The sequence below is a fragment of the Pomacea canaliculata genome, linkage group LG7 (assembly GCF_003073045.1).
Source record: "Pomacea canaliculata isolate SZHN2017 linkage group LG7, ASM307304v1, whole genome shotgun sequence".
NCBI classification, from domain to species: Eukaryota; Metazoa; Mollusca; class Gastropoda; order Architaenioglossa; family Ampullariidae; genus Pomacea; species Pomacea canaliculata.
This window is the reverse complement of record NC_037596.1, coordinates 6,937,746-6,955,821: the sequence shown is the minus strand read 5'-3', so window position 1 is coordinate 6,955,821 and position 18,076 is coordinate 6,937,746. Positions and strand designations below refer to the sequence as shown.

Below are 18,076 nucleotides of genomic sequence, written 5' to 3'. Positions count from 1 at the left end.
TTAGGAACCTGATGGGGGACAGTAGCCACCAGGTAGGGTTTGCCAACGGAGGAGAAACTGGCTGGCGGATCGGTGAGGGATTAAACTGGTTGACCACACTGCAAAATAAATTTTCAGAGCTTGATAAGAAGAAAAATCAGATAAACTAGAAAATGTTCAAGAAAAATATAAACACTTTCTTAAAGATGCAATGATTTATTTATACGAGAGAAAAAATGTGTTGTTAAAATTCTCATCAACTTGCTGAGCTTCACTAAGTGCGTGGGTGAGAGAGAGAGAAAGACTGCTACCTGACCTTTCCGCACCCGGGGTGGTACTCCATCAGCTACAGACATTGCCTCCTGGGTGGCACCTGGCAATGAATTCTTCGGGATGGATGACATCTTTGGGACATCTTTGGGAATAGTAGATACTGACCCAGGAACGGCTTTTGATTGCAAAAAAATAAAATAAATAATCCAAATATTGTAGCAAACAATGATGATGATGATGATGATGATGATGATGAGGATGAGTATGTGTGTTTTAATAAGCATAAGAAACTGATAAAAGTGTTACATTAATTAGTGGTTGACTTTATGGCCGTTATGAACTTGTAACTTGTTGGCTGGTTGGTTGACCGCCTGGCTGAGAAACGCATGTCATCCGAGAAAAACCCATGCATACATTATTGCACTCGGTGCATTCCTTCATGCATCCCTACATGGGAACTGTCAGTAAGTGAGGTATTTTTAGCAGATGAATAAACGACCGTTCACCTCATCCGTGTGCTCCAGTATCCTCAAATGTTAGGGTTAAGGAACTTTTTTTTACCGACTTACACCCTGGTCTTTCCATTTCATTTTTTTTAAGTGAATGCATTCATACATTTTGTTTACATTCGTACATCCATAATCATTTTTAGTTTCTCTACTTATCTTCCTGTTTCTCCCTCTTCCTCTCCTTCTGTGTGTGTTTTTACCGATTTTTTTTCACGCCTTGTGGAATGTGGGTTTTTTTTCCCTTCCCTTTTCTCCCTGGCGTTCTCCAGTAAAATATTTTGACACTTTTTCGTACTTTGGAGCTGACATTTATTTTCACTTAAATCTTTTTGTTGTCAGAATGAAATAAAACCTGCTTCATGATGATTATATAATCCTCTTGCTTCTTGCTTACAGGTCTAGCAACTATTTCTGAAAAATGTATTTTTGACAAAGCATCAGTCTCATACCATCCATATATTATACTTTGTGTCACATTAACTTTCTAAGCTTCATAATTTCATGTTCAACCAGTGATTACATATGTTTGCTCGGTATATAATTCACAACGGCGAAAACTTAACATTATTTTTTTTAAAGCACACAATCTTGAAATAAAATTTGTTTTCTGGTAAATCATAAAAGTATTAGTGCCAATAATACACTTAGACAAGTATCTTACCAGTCTGTTGCAAGGCCAGTCCAGGAAGAAGAGTCACAGTCCAGAAGACTGCACGAATGACCAGAAGTCCCATACTGATGCTGCAGGATCCACACTTACAATGTTGGATGGAGAGGTAGTCTTGTGACCTGTTCAGCCTCTGGCAACAACAGAAGTGGGAGGCAACTTCCTCTTTTCGTGTCACTCTAGTGTGCATTCTGACTGAATTGTGTCACGTGTCTGTGTGTTTAGCATATCAGGGAGGTGGAGTCAACACTTTTCCCGGTCTCTTGTTTTTCTCAAGTACATTCTAGAAAACTCCTCACTATGCGTCCTTTATTACCCAAAGTACTTTATAATTTATGCAGATGTACTGAAACATTAGCGTGTTTAACATTCTTTAAATGTCACAAAGGATTCCATAGAAAAGAGGCAGCAAAGGCAGAATACATCTTCCCTGATAAATCCGTAGCCATTCCTTTGCTTTCAGTTACAGAATGATTGAACCTCCCCATGTCCTCTGTAGTCAACGTTGTTTTCATAAACATATTTACACACTGAGTTTTTCTCTAAGTATGAAGACATCAAGTATTATGTGTATATCAATTGGAGGAAATTTTGGTGTATAAAACCACTTTTGACTGTAAAGAGGAAGGGTCGAGATTGAAAGTCATCTCAGACAGGGAAACTATCCATCATGGGAACCAGAAGTGGTATACAGAAAAATAGACTTATACACAGCATGCTATATATAAAGCTAAATGAGCTTACAATCATTAACCTGTAAGATTTGTTTTCTATATTTATAATAATTGATTTTGTCTACTGGGATAGGGTTATGGTTTGACTGGTCAGCTGCCGTGTTTGACGGTTTGTTTATAAATTGTTGTTAAAAATACTTAGACACAAAGAAAAAAGAAAACAAAACAAACTATTATAATAAGACAGATAAGAAGGATTTGGACAGAGATGAATACACAGGAAGTGGAAATGGAAAACCGGATGGAAATGATGGCTTCAGAAGAATTAATAATCAACAGAAAAAGGATGATGTAGTGATAAAAATTTGCTGTCGCATGAATCAGCTTGACATTAATATGGGAAAAAATGGAATATTTTGACAACGAATAAAAAGGATGACAACCACACAGACACAGAGTATGAGGTATAAGACAAAAAAATATGGATACAAAAATTGACACTTTTGTACATCCATGACATTACACACATCCACTATTTACCACATATACATTATTTAACACCTTTCACAATTGAAACTCACTCACGAAGTCAAATAATTCACCGGCTTATCCTTTTGTGGCTATTTATTTTCTATTCACAATGTAAATCATTATTTATTTATTTTTTGCAAATTCTGGTTTTCCACACTAAGCTTTGAACTCTGCTAACTTTGTATTCCAAAGTCATGCAATTAGGAAAGAATTAAAAATATTCCACACATGAAGTAACAGCGATCTCCACATTGCGGGGAAAAAGTCGATGAGGTGTCAGCCTCGTTGAATATCACATAATTAAAAAATAGCCTTTAGCTCTGTATTCTGCAATTGTTCCTTCTGACCAAGAAGGGAAAATATTTTTCATGCAAGCATAATCAGAGTGACTTTTTAAAAATTACTTAAGAGGTTACAGACCATTTTATTGCTTGTTTAAATGTTTGTTACTTTAAAGTCTTACACTTTATTACATGGTTTTGTCGAATTATTTTCTTCCTTCTTCCATTCCTTCATATTTCTTTTCTTTCTTCTTTGCCGAGCTGCTTTTATTCACCCACATTGCTAGTTAATTGAAATTAGTGAAAAAAATAAAACTGAGTTTGATAATGACATTGCATCTCACCAGATTTTTATTTTCTCTTTGATATATGAAAACCACCATAGACTGCTTTGAGAGACATTAAAGTTACATCTCCAATAAGAAGATAGCAAAAGAGAAAAAGCCTGTGACATTGAACATATATTTCACACTATTGTTTACAACTGCATATGGCTAAACAGTTTTCTCCACTACAAGCAGAAACATTTTCTTATGTTTCTAAACGTTTGTAAAAAGAAGTTCCTGGTGCCTGGTAATTGTTTTACTACACTAAAATAATAAAGATATTCTGTAGATTTAAGGAATCAATTAATGTAAAATATGGTAATTTGAATATTGTGGTGTTGATATTGTCTAATCAAATAGTGCCATGACATGATGCAGTCACCAACCCAAACAAACCTATTATTTTAAAACAATTGCAGTTTTAACTAGACCTATTTTGATGCTGTATTTTTTTTTTAGATTAGCATGTAAATTTATATAAGAGTTGGCAACCCACACAGCATATGACACTAGGCCACACCATGATAAGTTTACAGTTGTATATTCAGAGCTAAATCATGACTTACTGTCTTCTTTCTAAGGGACAGAACCCTGAAAAGGATCTGAAACTAAACAGCAGTTTCTTCCTTTTATCCACTATGACAGTCTGTTAAGTGTTTGGTAATGGAACAATGAGGTAGGTGCAAAGCGATGATTAAATGCTGGTCAAAATACTGTTAAATGCCCATTATACTTGATGTTATTATTTATACACTGAGCTGATAAATCATGTGAAAGATGTTTAATTAGAGAATAAGTACTGCTAGATGTGCAGATTATTGTTTGTTGCTTTGTGTGAGGTCTTTTGTATGACATAGGTGTTTGGGATTATCTGCTTAATCCTGCAGTATCTTTGTGTGCTCTCGGATAAGTTTTAATTGAGAAATTTGTCATCTCTGATTTACCAGCAAAATAATGTTTATCTCCCTTTTGAATTAAATGTAAACAAAATATCACATTCTCGGGTATCAGAGTATATGAAATTATGCAATTATAGTATAATAACATCCATACCGTATAGTGTATAGTACAAAATGCATTTAAACAAAGCTTTCGTGTAGGCATGCACTCAGTATAGTCTATAGAACAAAACTATATACAAGTAATGCATTTCCACAGTTTTGTACATTCACAGTCACTCACATCCACACAACCCTGACACACAGAAAGGAATAAGACAGATAAATTCATGAAAATTCAGACAGAAATACAGGCAGACATGCAGGCTAACATACTGACATTCTGAAAGACACAAAACCAAACTGAAATCACCATTAAAAAAATTGACAAACCAGTCTTGTAATGACTTGCGCTCAGTGTCAACACTGGCGTTCTCTTTATGTTAGAGAGACTGGAAAGAAATTCTTAGCCCATGCTAAATGTTTTCATTTGAGTTTTTTAAAATGTATTTGGCAGTCTGAAACTGCATGACAGTCTATCTCAGCAAGGTTTTGCTACAGTTGGCGGAGTTGCTGATATTTGTTTCCATGGCAACGTTCTCGGACTGAACGATTATCAGATAATCGCATAATAAAAATAAATAGTGCAGTACATGCATTGAAATTCTCCTGATGCATTGTTTCCTAGGTGCACATGTTCAACTTGACTGCTTGCTGCAGAACACCGGTGAAGAAATGCTAAACTGTTAGCATCAGAGCAATCCCAGTCCAAGCTAGCCTCAATATCACTTGTTTATCTCATGTCTAATATCTACTTGCATTGTTTGCTACAGTGTCTTTGGGTATAATTCCTTTCTTAGAGTCTTCTCTTTCGATTCACACATCATATTGCTGTTATTGTTGCTGTCCTGTCACTGTTGTTGGAGACTAGGTGAATAAGGTGGTAAGTAGGTCCATCATGGAGGGTGAATTCACTGCGAAACACAAAGAAAGGAAGAGTTAGATGCCATTGCGTAGTGTAAACACTAAACTCATTAGGAAATAATTATGATTAAATTTATTTTACTCAAAGTATAAAAACAATCGTAACTAAATTATATGGTTCAGTTCAAGCGTTCCTTCCCTCTGGTTAAGTGAATTTATGCGTGTGTGCATGTGTGCATATGTGTGTTCTGGAGACATGAAGACATCACTATGCTTAAGGGATTATTTTGTTTTCTGATTCTCATACTCAGAGTACAAACACCATCGTAACTATGATGAGGATGGATGGAAGCTTACTCTGGTTAGGGCAGCACATTGAGAAGTGAATGAGTCCTGCGCGCAGGTCCTGGCATTGGTAGGGTACCGCTGTCCGTCGCATGTCAAACATCGACTCTATGCCATCGGGTGGGAGCACCATGCCAACGTCTGTCCGCATCAGCAGCATGTGCAACACCAGGCTACACATCCCGCTAGGGTCGTCCACCCCACCTCCGGCGGCCGAGGAGGGTGCTGGGGTCGCCTTCTCCCTACCGCCCCCGTTGATTCCAGAACTAGGGCTGATCAAAGGTGCAGCAACGATCCCAGAGCCCCCGCCGTTCATCATGTTCATCAGGGCCATTGCCCGCATCATGATGTCCCCGTCCAGCGTGCCCATCATGCTGGACATCATAAAGGGGTCGATGCCGAAATGGTCGTTCCCCATCACAGTCATGAGCTGGCGGCGGAAGGAGCTTTGAGACAGGCAGGTCTCCAGCAGCCCCCGGCTGACCAGAGGGGAGCCGACACCCATCAGTCCATGACCGCGGGTGGCCCGATGAAGCTGTCCCACCACCCGGCACATGGTGTAAGCCTGCGGCATTGCGCAGGTCATACCCTGACTGTCCTGCGGCAGGTACAGTCCCGGGTCGAGACAGCCGTGAGCCTCGTAGTACTGAGTCACCCCCAGCTGCCGAGCCAGGGTCTGCGACGCGCTGTGCAGCTGCCGTGGTAAGGTGGAGCCCATGCTGCAGCGTGCTGCTGGTCTTCGTCTTGGCGGAGTTGGTCGAGTTGCTGCCGACTTGACCCATTACCGGCTTTTTTTCAGGGGGCGCTGAGGTCACCGCTGATGTTGGTGGTGGTTGTGGCGTCGGCGCTGGAGTTCGAATTTCGGCTGTTGCCTGACCTCGGCTTTGGTCTTGAGGTGGTCCCTTACCTGGGCTCTGAACTTGATTTAGATTCTGAACCTGAGCTTGCGGTGAAACTAAAGCAGCAGGTGCTGGGGGCTCCGGAAATGGAGTAATAGTCATTTTAGCTTGCGGGCTGCTGTAACCTTGAGAGGATCTAGGTGACGCTGTCCCGCTTCCTGCTGAGGAGTTATTTCCGGATGTTTCCCGTGGTTCCGTCCCTTTACTATCTTGCTCGGGTGGCTGCGCTGGGAGCGAAGGGGACAAGTAGACCACGGAATAGTAAGAAGGATAACCGCCGGCTTGCATCGGGCTTGGTGCGCTGTACACCCCCATAGGGAGCGAGGGATTCTGGGATAGCACGTGAACACCTGAGACGTCTGGTTGCCTGGTTGCAACGGAGGGGCGAGGTTCACGATTTGGGATGGACCTGGCAGCTGGCCAACACCTGGGGAGAGAAATAAGGCTGGTTGACAGGTTGCGAGGGATGGGGAAGCACGTAAACTACCTGAGCATTTGGATGTTGAATCTGCTGGAGTACCTGGGTGGGCTGCAGAGGGAAGGGCGGTAGCTGGTTGGAGTACACCACCTGCGCAGGCTGGTTATTAAAGGCCTGCTGAGGCTGCTGTATCCACATGGGTCCGCCCAGAGGGAGTGTCTGTTGTACCACCGGGGATGCTTGTTGTACCCCGGAAGCTGGATTTTGCTGCATCAAGGGGCCTGGAAATGGAACCTGGTACATCAACGTGGGGATCTGGGGCTGGTACCCGCTGACTGTTTGGATGACAGCAGACTGCCCGCTGGCACTCGAGGCACCAGTGCTGATTTTGGCCCCTGAAGTTTGGGCGTCCACGTTAACTAGAAAGCAATCAAACGGCATATCTATGTCAATAGTAAAAAAAATACCCTTTTTCACAAGATGTGTTAAGTCTAAAGGGTAAGTTCATCTGTAAGGATAAAAATAACACCAAAATGTAGAGAATAGTTTGAATGCGATGTACAAAAATACTGATGGAAAAATAAAAAGAAAGTATTAATGAGAGTATTGGATGTGTCAGTTAAACGTGTCTAAAAATCGTATTACCTCTACATGCCATGTTAAAAATTCAGTAATAAAAACAGTCATTCCCCCCTCTCTCTTTCTCTCGTACCTTCAAGAACATTACTTAACCACATCAATAATAAACATCTTACTTTTAGCATACAAACTGATAACAAGATCAACAGCAATTTCTTGATATGGTAAACTATAATATACAACCATAGAAGAAATAACATTGTGTTGCTTTGCATAAACACATTTTATTGGAATAACATAATTTATTACTTTTATTATTGTATTATTACTGTTTCTACTTTTGTTGTCGACAATAGACTCTATGTGAAAATATATTTAGTCATATATATGATTTTATTAGTTTTCACGTCTGTTTTTTTTTTTTTTTTTTTTTTTTTTTTTTTGGGGGGGGGGAACTACTTATTTCTGATAAAAGGTCTTTTTGTACTGTGTGTTATTATTAGCTTTGTACTTCCGTCTTGGTCCGCCTTTTTGACCGTCCGTTGCGTCTTGTACCTGTCTGCAAGTCGGATTTCTGTCTCCTGCCGTGTTCTTAGTCTGTTTTGTTTCCTGTCACTCGGTTCCTATCCATCCGTCTTCAACGTCTGTCATCGCGCATGCTCAGTGCGTCACGCGTGTTTCAGCTGTAACCACATGTAACCCTCGCGGCGTTACGCGGAACCAATGGCGCCTCAGGCGGCCACGTTGCGTCACCCACCTGCGAATCGCATCCGGGACATTAATATGGCCGCTGGGTGCGCAAGCTGACGGGCAAACAAATGTGCCCTTGATTCTGTGCCCTTTTGTGTACACTTGGACATGAAATGTTCCTCGCAGATGACTGTGACTAATCTCAGGGGCCACCTATACGACAGGTACGCGTGCTGTGAAGTTTAAACACCGCACGGTCCTCCGGGCGGGAGGACAGGCTGGTCGTCTACTCGCATTCCGTGACTGATATGGCAACGAATCCTCAAATGAGAACGATACTGGTGAAGATGGGTTAAAAAAAAAGTCGTGCAGAATCGTGAGGTTGGGAAAGACAGTTACAATCGTGCCTCTTCTTCTCTCGACTGCCGCTAGTCTCAAATTTCGATGTAAAAAGTATTTACAAATCTTCTTTGTATTTGTTTGGGGGGGGGGGGAGAGGGAGGTAGTTCAAACTTTCCACTTTCCAGACACGGTCACAGAAATTTTAAACATTTTATCGAGTGGTATATTGGGAACAGAAAAAGTATTTATATTGACATAAAATCTTCCTTTATGAATATTTTATTCAATTATTAAAAAAAGTAATATTTCAAGCCATTGAAAGCTAAAAGATTACCTTTGTGCAGAACAGCACCTATTTGTCATTTACTGTGGGCGGTGTTTTTTTTTTTTATTTCTACCCTAGGGGTAAGAGGTCGTGACAAGTTACTAATGGCCTTTCTCTTTGATGATGTACTCGACGGACGCGCGAGCGACGAGGGTCGATGACACAGCGGTATGTCTGGGGGAGCAACTCCTCGAGGCTCTACGTGAATGCTGACAGGTGTGTCAAAGATCAAAGCGTGCCGACTGCAGGTGCTTCGACGAAACTCACAAAATACTTTCAGACAGAGTTCAAGACGAACCGATGACATTGTAATCTTTCACTGAGCATCGTGTTGCAGTTACTGTGGTGTGTATGATAACGACGACAATGAGGAGGAGGAGAAAAAGGAGGACGGCAACGATGAGGAGAAAGTATTATCAGATAAATTATGCAATCTAAGTCAAATAAAGAAAATGGAAATTTATTGACTGACAAGGTATAGATATTATTAAAAATATACTTCAGCACAAACACACAAACAGGGTTCCACGGCAAGAAAAAGCCACAAACGTACAGATAAGCAGACTGATGCAATTTCGATGACTTAAGCAAGGAATGCATTAAAACAAAAGATCTTTTGTTTCTTTTGCCTAATAACGGAACATTCTTTGTTGATTTTTCTTATACACACTCATACACAGAAAAAAACGCACTTAAAATATGTCAGAGACAAACTGTCAGAAACTGCATGTCGTAAATTTTTATATTATGAAATATTATGAAAACGTTGTGTCATACTTAAAACGGAGAGGAAATATGTTGATAGTTTTATGAATATAACATGTCTTTTATACTTGTTCAGAAGCATGTGACCAGGATAAATGAAAAGCATGTTAAAGCAAAGATGGATTGATGCTTCTCATTTGTAATCTTCCTTTTTTCTTTGGTTTTTGACTGCACTTGCACTTGCAGGTCAATTTTCTCTTGTCTTCTTTCTGTTGAACATACTTCACGCATGCTTTGAGAGTACATAAGTTCACGTGAAAGTAATCATGGGAAAACGTTAGCAGTTTATTGTTGTCTGTCCCTCAGATATACATATCCCTCCTAAATCATGATAGCTTAATTTATCCTTACCCTTTGACCTCTGAAACCCTTTATCTTGGTTATACATCCGTTATTTTAAGAAAGAATGTTTATAGCAACTGCAGATACATTATTATAAATATTATTACGCAGCTGTTGCTGATGACACATGAAGACAAATTCTGAACATGGCAGCAAGGGGAGACCTTCACGCATGCAGTCACCTGCCTCGTTGCTGTGAGCGCAAGGATTTATGGCGCTTCACGCATGTCCCTCCCAATAAAAACGAGTGCATACCAGCATGTCTTCAAGGTGCACACAGGCAACAGGGGATTGTGGAGGCCTTGAGGACAATGACACCATCTGACTATGTCTGGCCTAGATAGATGACAGATGACAAACTTGGCGCGTCTTCTGAGTTTTATGCCCTGCTTCCTATGCCCCGTGTCCTGTGATGTTCTCTGTTGTGCCTTTCTAAAAAAAACTAGTGCACACACTTGCAGAGACTTGCAAACCTACTTTTGACTGTCTTTAGATGTTTGGACTCATCTGGAATATTCGAAAACGACGAGTAACTAATAAACAGGGTTAAAGCAGGGATGCGATTAATTACTGAGTGATGGACATTAAGAAGCCAACCTGTACACAAATGTGGAGTGACTAAGTGAAGTTTGATAAAAAAAAAATGTAAAAGTAACTTTTTTTGCTGTTTTGTTTGTTTGTTTTTAATAAAGCAGTGCAAATAGTTGAAGAGACTCGCAAACGTATGTTTAACTGTTTTATCTTGAGAGATTTTTGTCCATTTTTGTACAAGGCGTGGCCTTGGATCTCCATCATCATTCAACAAGTAGTCGAGGTGAAAGCAATAATGCAATAGTTAAGAAGAAAGTGAAAGCAAACAGAAATCTTCAGTACACACACAATCAAACACACACACATGCGAGTGAGGCGCCATAAATCCTTGAGCTCAGACCAATGCAGGTGACTGGATGCCTGAAGGGTCTCCCCTTGCTGCTATGTTTAGAGTTTGTTTTCATGTGTTATCCACAACAACATCTTAATAATATTTATAATAATATATCTTGAGCTGCTAAAAACACTGTTTCTTAAAAGAATGGACGTCAACCAAGATAAAGGGTTTCAGCGGTCGAAGGGTAAGGACAGAGAAATGTCTGTCAGTTTATATTGTTTAATTTATTACATATTTTTCAAAATAATATTACGACTTTGTTATTGTCTTTAATCTGGGTGTATTTCCTGTTGAGAGCATAGACAAAACATGGTCTTAGCCGTGATAAGGTGACATTTGTTGTCACTCTCTGGCAGCCGGCTGCCTTGATCTTGGTGTTTACCTTCTCAAATAACATTCGTAACACACACACACATAAACACAAATATCCACGCACGCACACACACACACACACCTCTGTCCTGTTTTGGTTCCATTGTTTACCTTTGTCTCCATCCGCCCTTGTCCAAAATTAGTTGATCGTGTACGATGAAGACTCAGGTTTCTAGCTTTCGTGTACGGGAATCATGATCACATTAAGACTTTACGAACCATCATGAGGCGTCCGTCCTCAGACTAAGAACCCAGCTATCACAACTTTACTTGACGATGAGGGGAGGAGGAGCAGGTGCAGGAGTAGGAGGATCAGGACGACCATCATAATCACGAAGATGAAGAAAATATGCGTGTGTGTGTGTGTGTTTGAGCACGTGCGTGCGTAAAAGAGAAAGAAAAAAATACAAATTGGAATATTTTACAAGTAGTATGATGTACACGAGAGAGATAAAAGTCGTTTTTATTATATAAACTCATCTTCATCTACGATATTTCTAAATCCGTCTACATTCATCTTCGTGTCTATAATGCCGCCCTCCCACCGCCAGCCCGTCCCACCCCCAGTGTCCGTGCTGTAGCCTCTTTATCAACTGTCTTCACTCGCGGCAACGGCGAATTAAATAGTCGAAGGGAGACACCAGTCGCAGCCTCTGACCTCCAGGTCATCAAAAACGGCTTTTATCATGGCAAATAATCGCCTTTGTGTGCAAAAAACCTCGCTGGCCTTTAATTTATTCCTTGTTACTTCTCGAGGAGCATAGTCCGCCAAAACACAAACACTACGATTGCTTAATATTCTTAAAAAAATACTTTATTTCATCGATGTTTCTAATGATCTACTTCTTCTGAAACAGAATTGAGCTAATTAGGTTTGAATCGTTTTCATGCCAACCAATAGTAATAATTATGTCAAACCGTCTAGCTTTCGCTATTCTCAACATGCTCTATCGATACATACAAGAACTAAAGGTAACAAAAATACCAAACTAAAAGGTCACCAGAAGTCCAATGTTCCCCACTATTATCAACCAATATTCCCCAATATTATCTGACTTGTTCACGCATCCGAGGATCATAAATATGGACCGGAAGTCAACCTTCTCCAAGTCCAGACCCTGTGGGTAGAGCTTACGGACGAACGCATGACCACATTGCACTCTCACGCAAGAGCCACCGACTTTTGTAAGGTTCAAAGTTCAAGTTCACGTTCAAGCTACCTCAGTGTTAGCTACTGACACAATGGTAAGCATTATCCACACCGCCACAACCCTCCCACACCTCGAAAAATATGAAAGAACCGCTTTCATAAAATGTTGATTAAACCTTAAACAAATTAAAGATACTGATGGCGAGGAAGAGCCCCCTCCACACACACACGAACACACAGACTCATGCTCGCGAGAGCGTGGTGACACAAAAAGACAAACAAGAACAAAATGAAAGTCCCTGAAAAAGGAACTGTCAGGGACAACATCTGGTCTCGTATATCTTTAATGAGAGGATTATTAAGCGTTGTGTCACATTTAAAAGAGACAGGACAGGTAACATTTCATGAATGCGAGATTTCAGTTATGCTTGTTCAGCAGCATATGAGTAATAGAATTTAAAAGTCTAATAATGGAAAATGGATTAATTTTTATTTTTTAATCTTTTCTTTTGCTGTTTGGTTTCTGTTTCTGGACTGTTAATTTTTCTGTTCTGTGGAATCTCTGTAACCTTTTAACTACTAAACATTATCACGTATGCCGATGTCGATTTTTTTCTGTAAGAAATTCTAACAACCTTCGTTAATTATATCTATTATGTTATTTCTTACAATATACATGGTAGGGGAAAGGTAGGGGGAGCACAGGCACTTACGCCATCAGAATTTCTTTGTCCTAAATACAACAGTAGATGACAGACGACAAACATGGCGAGTGTCTCTTGTGTCATGTGCTCCATGTCCCATTCCTGTCCTGTCCTCTTTCATTCTTTTTAATAAACCAGTCCAAAAAGAGTGGCAGAGGTTAGCAAACATATTTTCACGAGTGATCCGGAATCTTCGAAAAATGATCGGTAGCCTATAGCTAAGTTTATTAATGCAAAAATGCGATAATGGTTCCATCAAAGAATGTAAGCTCTTCTTAGATAAAAACTAATAATTGGTGCCGTGTTTCATGACCGCAGCTATCGGCAGGTCAATCAGTTTATCTGTAAGGACCTTACTTTATCTAATTGTTGATTCGCATTCTAGCTGTCCACCCTGTCATCACTTACTCTTTCCGTCCATCCTTTTTTTCTTTTGTCTATCATGTTCTAGACAACTACTCTTTTGAGCTACACTCTACTATCGTTCAGGGCTCATAAATAGCGACTAATATCTTAATTTTATTTAGTAACATTTTCTCAAATTATCTGTTAATTTATAAGATGAGCCTCCTTTCGATAAGTCTTCCAATTTAGCCTTACATTAGTAATACATTCTTTAAACCTGCTGATAAATTAAGTAGGAATGTTTAGGAACTTTGTAATTTATTGTTGTGCAGTAAAGTTATTAGATATGTAAATGTTTCTAATCCTTTGATGTCTCCAAATGGAAACAATGGCCGCAAGCGGGACCGTGTATATTGTAGGCAAACAACAAGGTGCACAAAGGTCAGAATCAAGGGTATGGCCTAGGTCATTGTTGTCACACCTTTTCTGAGCTGCCTACAAACACCTCTAAGATGAGGTGTATTTTGACAATTTATTTACATCATATGACATGCTTCTGACACTTGAAGACCAAAACATGAAAGCATTTGGCTATGTTTGTGAGAACAGGCTGAAGCAATGCCCATTGATGAAAACTAAAGAAGGTCATTATGTCTTTAGGTGGAAATAATGTTTCTTGTAATCAGTTATTTGCCGAAGAATATCATTTGGTCAGAATGAATAACTTTGTGTGGGCAATGTGGTTGCCTTTACCCCCTAAGCAGACAAAATAAAATGTTTCTTTTTGTTCTTTAACATATTCATCCTTAATAATTCTCTATATCTTACATAAAATTTGCTTGAAATACTGAAAATCAACTGTTTGGCTACTGTGATTATAGTCATCAAATAGCTTCTTTAGCTGCTATTATCTACAAACTCAGAGAGAGGACTACTTACATGTGTCAGAAATTAAATAATATCAAGGCACAAAAAGCGTTTTGCGTGTGACAGATGGAGACAAATCACCGTCCCAGGAATTCATCATCAAAAGATGTTGTAGTCCAACTGGGCAGTATACAGTTGGGAGAGTTAAATGTGAGGGAAGAAAGAAGCAAATAGTGAAGAAAAATGTCAATAGTTTTCATAATGTATTAACATTAGAACACCTTTTTGTCGAAAGATTACTATAATCCATTTTTAAACCCTATCGTAAATAAACAAATATCTAAAGTATATACGTCTGCTAAAAACGTCCCAATAACTAAAAAACATATCGAACTCTTTTCCGAAAAAATAAAAAAACAGCAAAGAACATACTACATAATACCATTCTCAAAATGAATCAGAAGGAATGCTCATTTGATTGCTTTGCACCGTGAGTGGCATGATTATATATAAATATAAATATATAGATTAATGTCTTTGTAATCAGAACAGACGTGACAAAAAGTATTTATCAAGATCTGACAAAATGGCTTCTTGCACTAATCATAACCAAAAGATTACAAAACTGTGTCTCATTAGTTCTTTCATGCCCCGGGAGTTTTTACGCACAAAGGAACATATTTATCATCACCTGGGGCGTCTGTTTCTGGTTCTACAGGTAAGAGGCCGCGACAAGGGTAATAACCGTGTCTCTCCGGTAATTTACTCCAGCGTTCACGCCACAAAGAGTTAGGAAGATTGAAATGGGAGATAACTAAAGGTTGCGCTTTGACGCTAAAAGGTGTGTAAAAACATCAAAGTGAGCAAAGTTCAGGTGTTTGGGTTAATCTTTTACGAGCAAAATTATCTTTAACAGCACCTGTATTGTTTTGCACACGTTACTAAACAAAATGTAGTACTCGTGGAGGTGGTGTGTTGTGTGGTGGTGTGGATGATGATGATGGTGATGATGATGATTAAACCCGAAAAGAATTGTTATTGACACCTTGTCGAAGACTATCCTTCAAGACACATTAGAGAGTAGTCGACGCCATGGTGGCCAAAGGAAGAACTGACTTACGACTGTCAAAGACTGGACTGGTCGTCCTGTACAGGACCTGCTGACCATCGCCCACAGTAGACAAAAGTAGCGGCCATGTCAGCTGCCGTGTCTATCCATGTGATCCTCCCAGCGACAAGTGGAGGTCAAGGGGCGACTGACTGACCGGCAAACACTGCTCATACTCTCACTACCCCGGGGTTAGGGTTAGTAAAAAAATAGTTAGAAATCGTTAGAACAAAATAGGGGAGATCTCGGACGGTTATAAACATCATGAAGGTTACTTTCTTGTGTCCAGGTCCTTGCTTCTCTGCAGGTTTAATCTTCTCGGTGCGTGCGTGCGTGCGTGCGTGAGTGAGAGAATGTCTAGGAGCTGGTGTTGTGTTATTTGAAAAGTTATTTCTTGATGTAAAGTTAAATAAAAAATCTACATATATTTAAAAGACACCCATTAGGATGTAGTCAACAGGTGCAACGCTGTCAACACGTCTGCACATCATGATCCCTCAAAAACATTTTAGCATTTCTCCGTGGAAAACACAAGTGAATGACAATGACAAGGTCTTCATCTCCGTTTATAAAATATTTAACAAGAATTACAAAAAAGACATATAAACTGGCAGCGATTAAAGACACCTTCACACAAACTAGAAGACTACTTCGTTCCAACGAAATAAGACAAACATATTTAAATTAAATTATTAAATAATGAAAGGGTTATAAATGTCACTTTATATTCAAAGGGAAACAAGGAAAACAGATGGGAAATTAAAACAATTCGTTCATACCTTTTAGTAACAGACAAGCCGCTGGATTAGCAAGTCTAATAAATTAATGTTTTATGAGAGAATATTTCTTTGGCGGTTTTGTGGCAGTTTTGGTTTTGTCAACAGTTGTGGCGCCGAGTTTGACAGGACATACAGAATACGTCGGACTGAGAATAACATAGTAACAACATAACATAACAACAACAACAGGATCTGATATTTACTGACGTGGAGAGAATATTGTGTCTTTACAATTATTGTTAGCACGTGATACTCTTGACAACAGAAAGATAATACTTTCTATGCTTTAAAACTGGGAGCTTGTTAGAGAAAAATCAAGTAGGTTCATATAAACAAAAATGGAAATATTTCAAATTTGACATTCGTGATTTTCTGGCAATGAAGATGATGAGTAGCTGGACAAAGCTCACATCATCCAGTTACCTGAAGCAGCAGCCAGGAACACTAATGGACTTCGACTTCCACATTCATACATCTGTAAACAACAGCTCGACCTGATGGTCCAATACATAGGGTTGTCCATGGGACATATTTTTCTATTCCATCCCATCCCATCCCATTCCATGGGACGTTTCCCATGGGATTCCCATGGTAATAACATTCCTATGGACAACATTGCCAATACATCATGTCTAGCTTTAAGTGAAGCAGTCATAAATTAAGGACCAGGGCTACAAAATTGGCCATATCCCTTGTAGGGTGCATGACTTACCTTTCCTGCTGATAATTACTAGGACACAGGTAGTCGAAGAGTATAAATGGCCGTCCCTTCATTCATTAAACAGGAAACGAAGTTCCCGAGTATATTTTATCCGCTATGCAATGTGCAATGAGTGTGACACCCCTTACTGTTTATTACAAGAAGTATGGACAATATCCAAAAAGTTGTAGTATAAAAACCTTTTAAGACAGCAAGACTGCTTATGTATCTACCTACCTTTACTTCTTTTTTATATTTTTACTTTTTATCCTTTCTTTCTTTTCTTTTTTCATCTTTTATTTTTCTCTTTTTATTAACTCTTATATTTCATGTCCATTTTTGTTTACTTTTACATTCAATTTTTTTGTGTTCTGATGTCCATTTTTTCATCGCACTTTTCATTCACATGATCATTTATTTTAAACCTTTTCAGCTTTTCCATTTATTTTCTTTTCATGTTTGCCTTTTTAAATATTTTCTTTTTCAGAAAATCAGTGCTGTCCATCAACATCTGATAATTTTTATTTAGCTTAAAAAGCACACACGCCCTGTGCCAAGCTTCCAGGTATTCATTCTCTTCTCGACACTACAAACACACTTTTGCATAACAATTAACTTCATAACATATTTGCATAAATTATTAAAAATTATTCTAATAAGGTTTGTAATCTGTTCAACAGCCTCCAAGAAATATCAAAGGAAAAACTAAATTATGCATAGTAATAATAATCCAGAAAAAGCTTGTAATGATACAACCGTTTCTTACCTGACAGACGTGAATTAAGTATAATGAGTGGAAGAAGCCAGAAACTGCACAACCACGCCGACGACATGTCGTTGCACCCCCTTCGTCCGTCTGCACGGGAACAGGCTGGTCCCCCCGCCTTCAGATGTTTCCGATCTTGAACTCCTCGGGAGTGTAAATATTCCTTTTTATGGACGGCGCCCCGACACAGGCTGTTGACTTTTCGTCCCGTCGTCGTCCCTGTGAACACCCTCGTCAGCCTCTCGAGTCTTCTTTCTCGGTTGACATTGCTGTCACGCGCTTCTCTACCTTCTTCCTTCATCCTCTTGACGTTGCAAATCTCTCTCTCCCTCCCACGGCTAGTACCTGCGCAGTTAGGTGTCTCCTTCTGAGTTAGATGTTAGTAACGGATTTCTCTCCAATGCAGGTGACAAACTTTATTTTAATTTTAGAATTAACGGGCATGCTGCTTTAAGGCAAACTACTTCACTTTAATATTTCCTTTTATTCGTTTCTGGAGTAACCTCGATAATTTTCGTACGGTATATGTTCAACAATTCTGTGTCAACCA

The 18,076-nt window shown here is 39.5% G+C and overlaps 1 protein-coding gene across 3 annotated transcripts; it reads right to left on the bottom strand.

The window, feature by feature from the left end:
• Window positions 1-2,708: 2,708 nt before the first annotated feature.
• On the bottom strand, window positions 2,709-17,937 carry LOC112568632. 3 transcript variants are annotated; one of them, XR_003100131.1, is made up of 4 exons: window positions 17,527-17,937; window positions 6,867-7,183; window positions 5,460-6,773; window positions 2,709-5,152 (listed from the first exon to the last, which is right to left on the bottom strand). XR_003100131.1 is itself a non-coding variant. In XM_025246027.1 (3 exons), the coding sequence occupies exons 2-3, from the start codon at window positions 6,163-6,165 to the stop codon at window positions 5,106-5,108; spliced, it is 753 nt and encodes a 250-aa protein (XP_025101812.1). In that variant the 5' UTR covers window positions 6,166-7,183; window positions 17,527-17,936; the 3' UTR covers window positions 2,709-5,105. The 3 variants fall into 3 exon arrangements, 1 of the variants encoding a protein (XP_025101812.1); XM_025246027.1 differs by having other exon boundaries at window positions 5,460-7,183; window positions 17,527-17,936; XR_003100130.1 differs by lacking the exon at window positions 17,527-17,937 and having other exon boundaries at window positions 5,460-7,634.
• Window positions 17,938-18,076: the final 139 nt, after the last annotated feature.

Bases quoted from the DNA above. Each gene is read 5' to 3' on its own strand.
- LOC112568632 (XM_025246027.1), bottom strand. From the start codon at position 6,165: ATGGGCTCCACCTTACCACGGCAGCTGCACAGCGCGTCGCAGACCCTG. The intron at 5,153-5,459 runs GTAAGCTTCCAT...TGTGTTTCGCAG, and splicing joins AATGTGCTGCCCTAACCAGA to TGAATTCACCCTCCATGATG.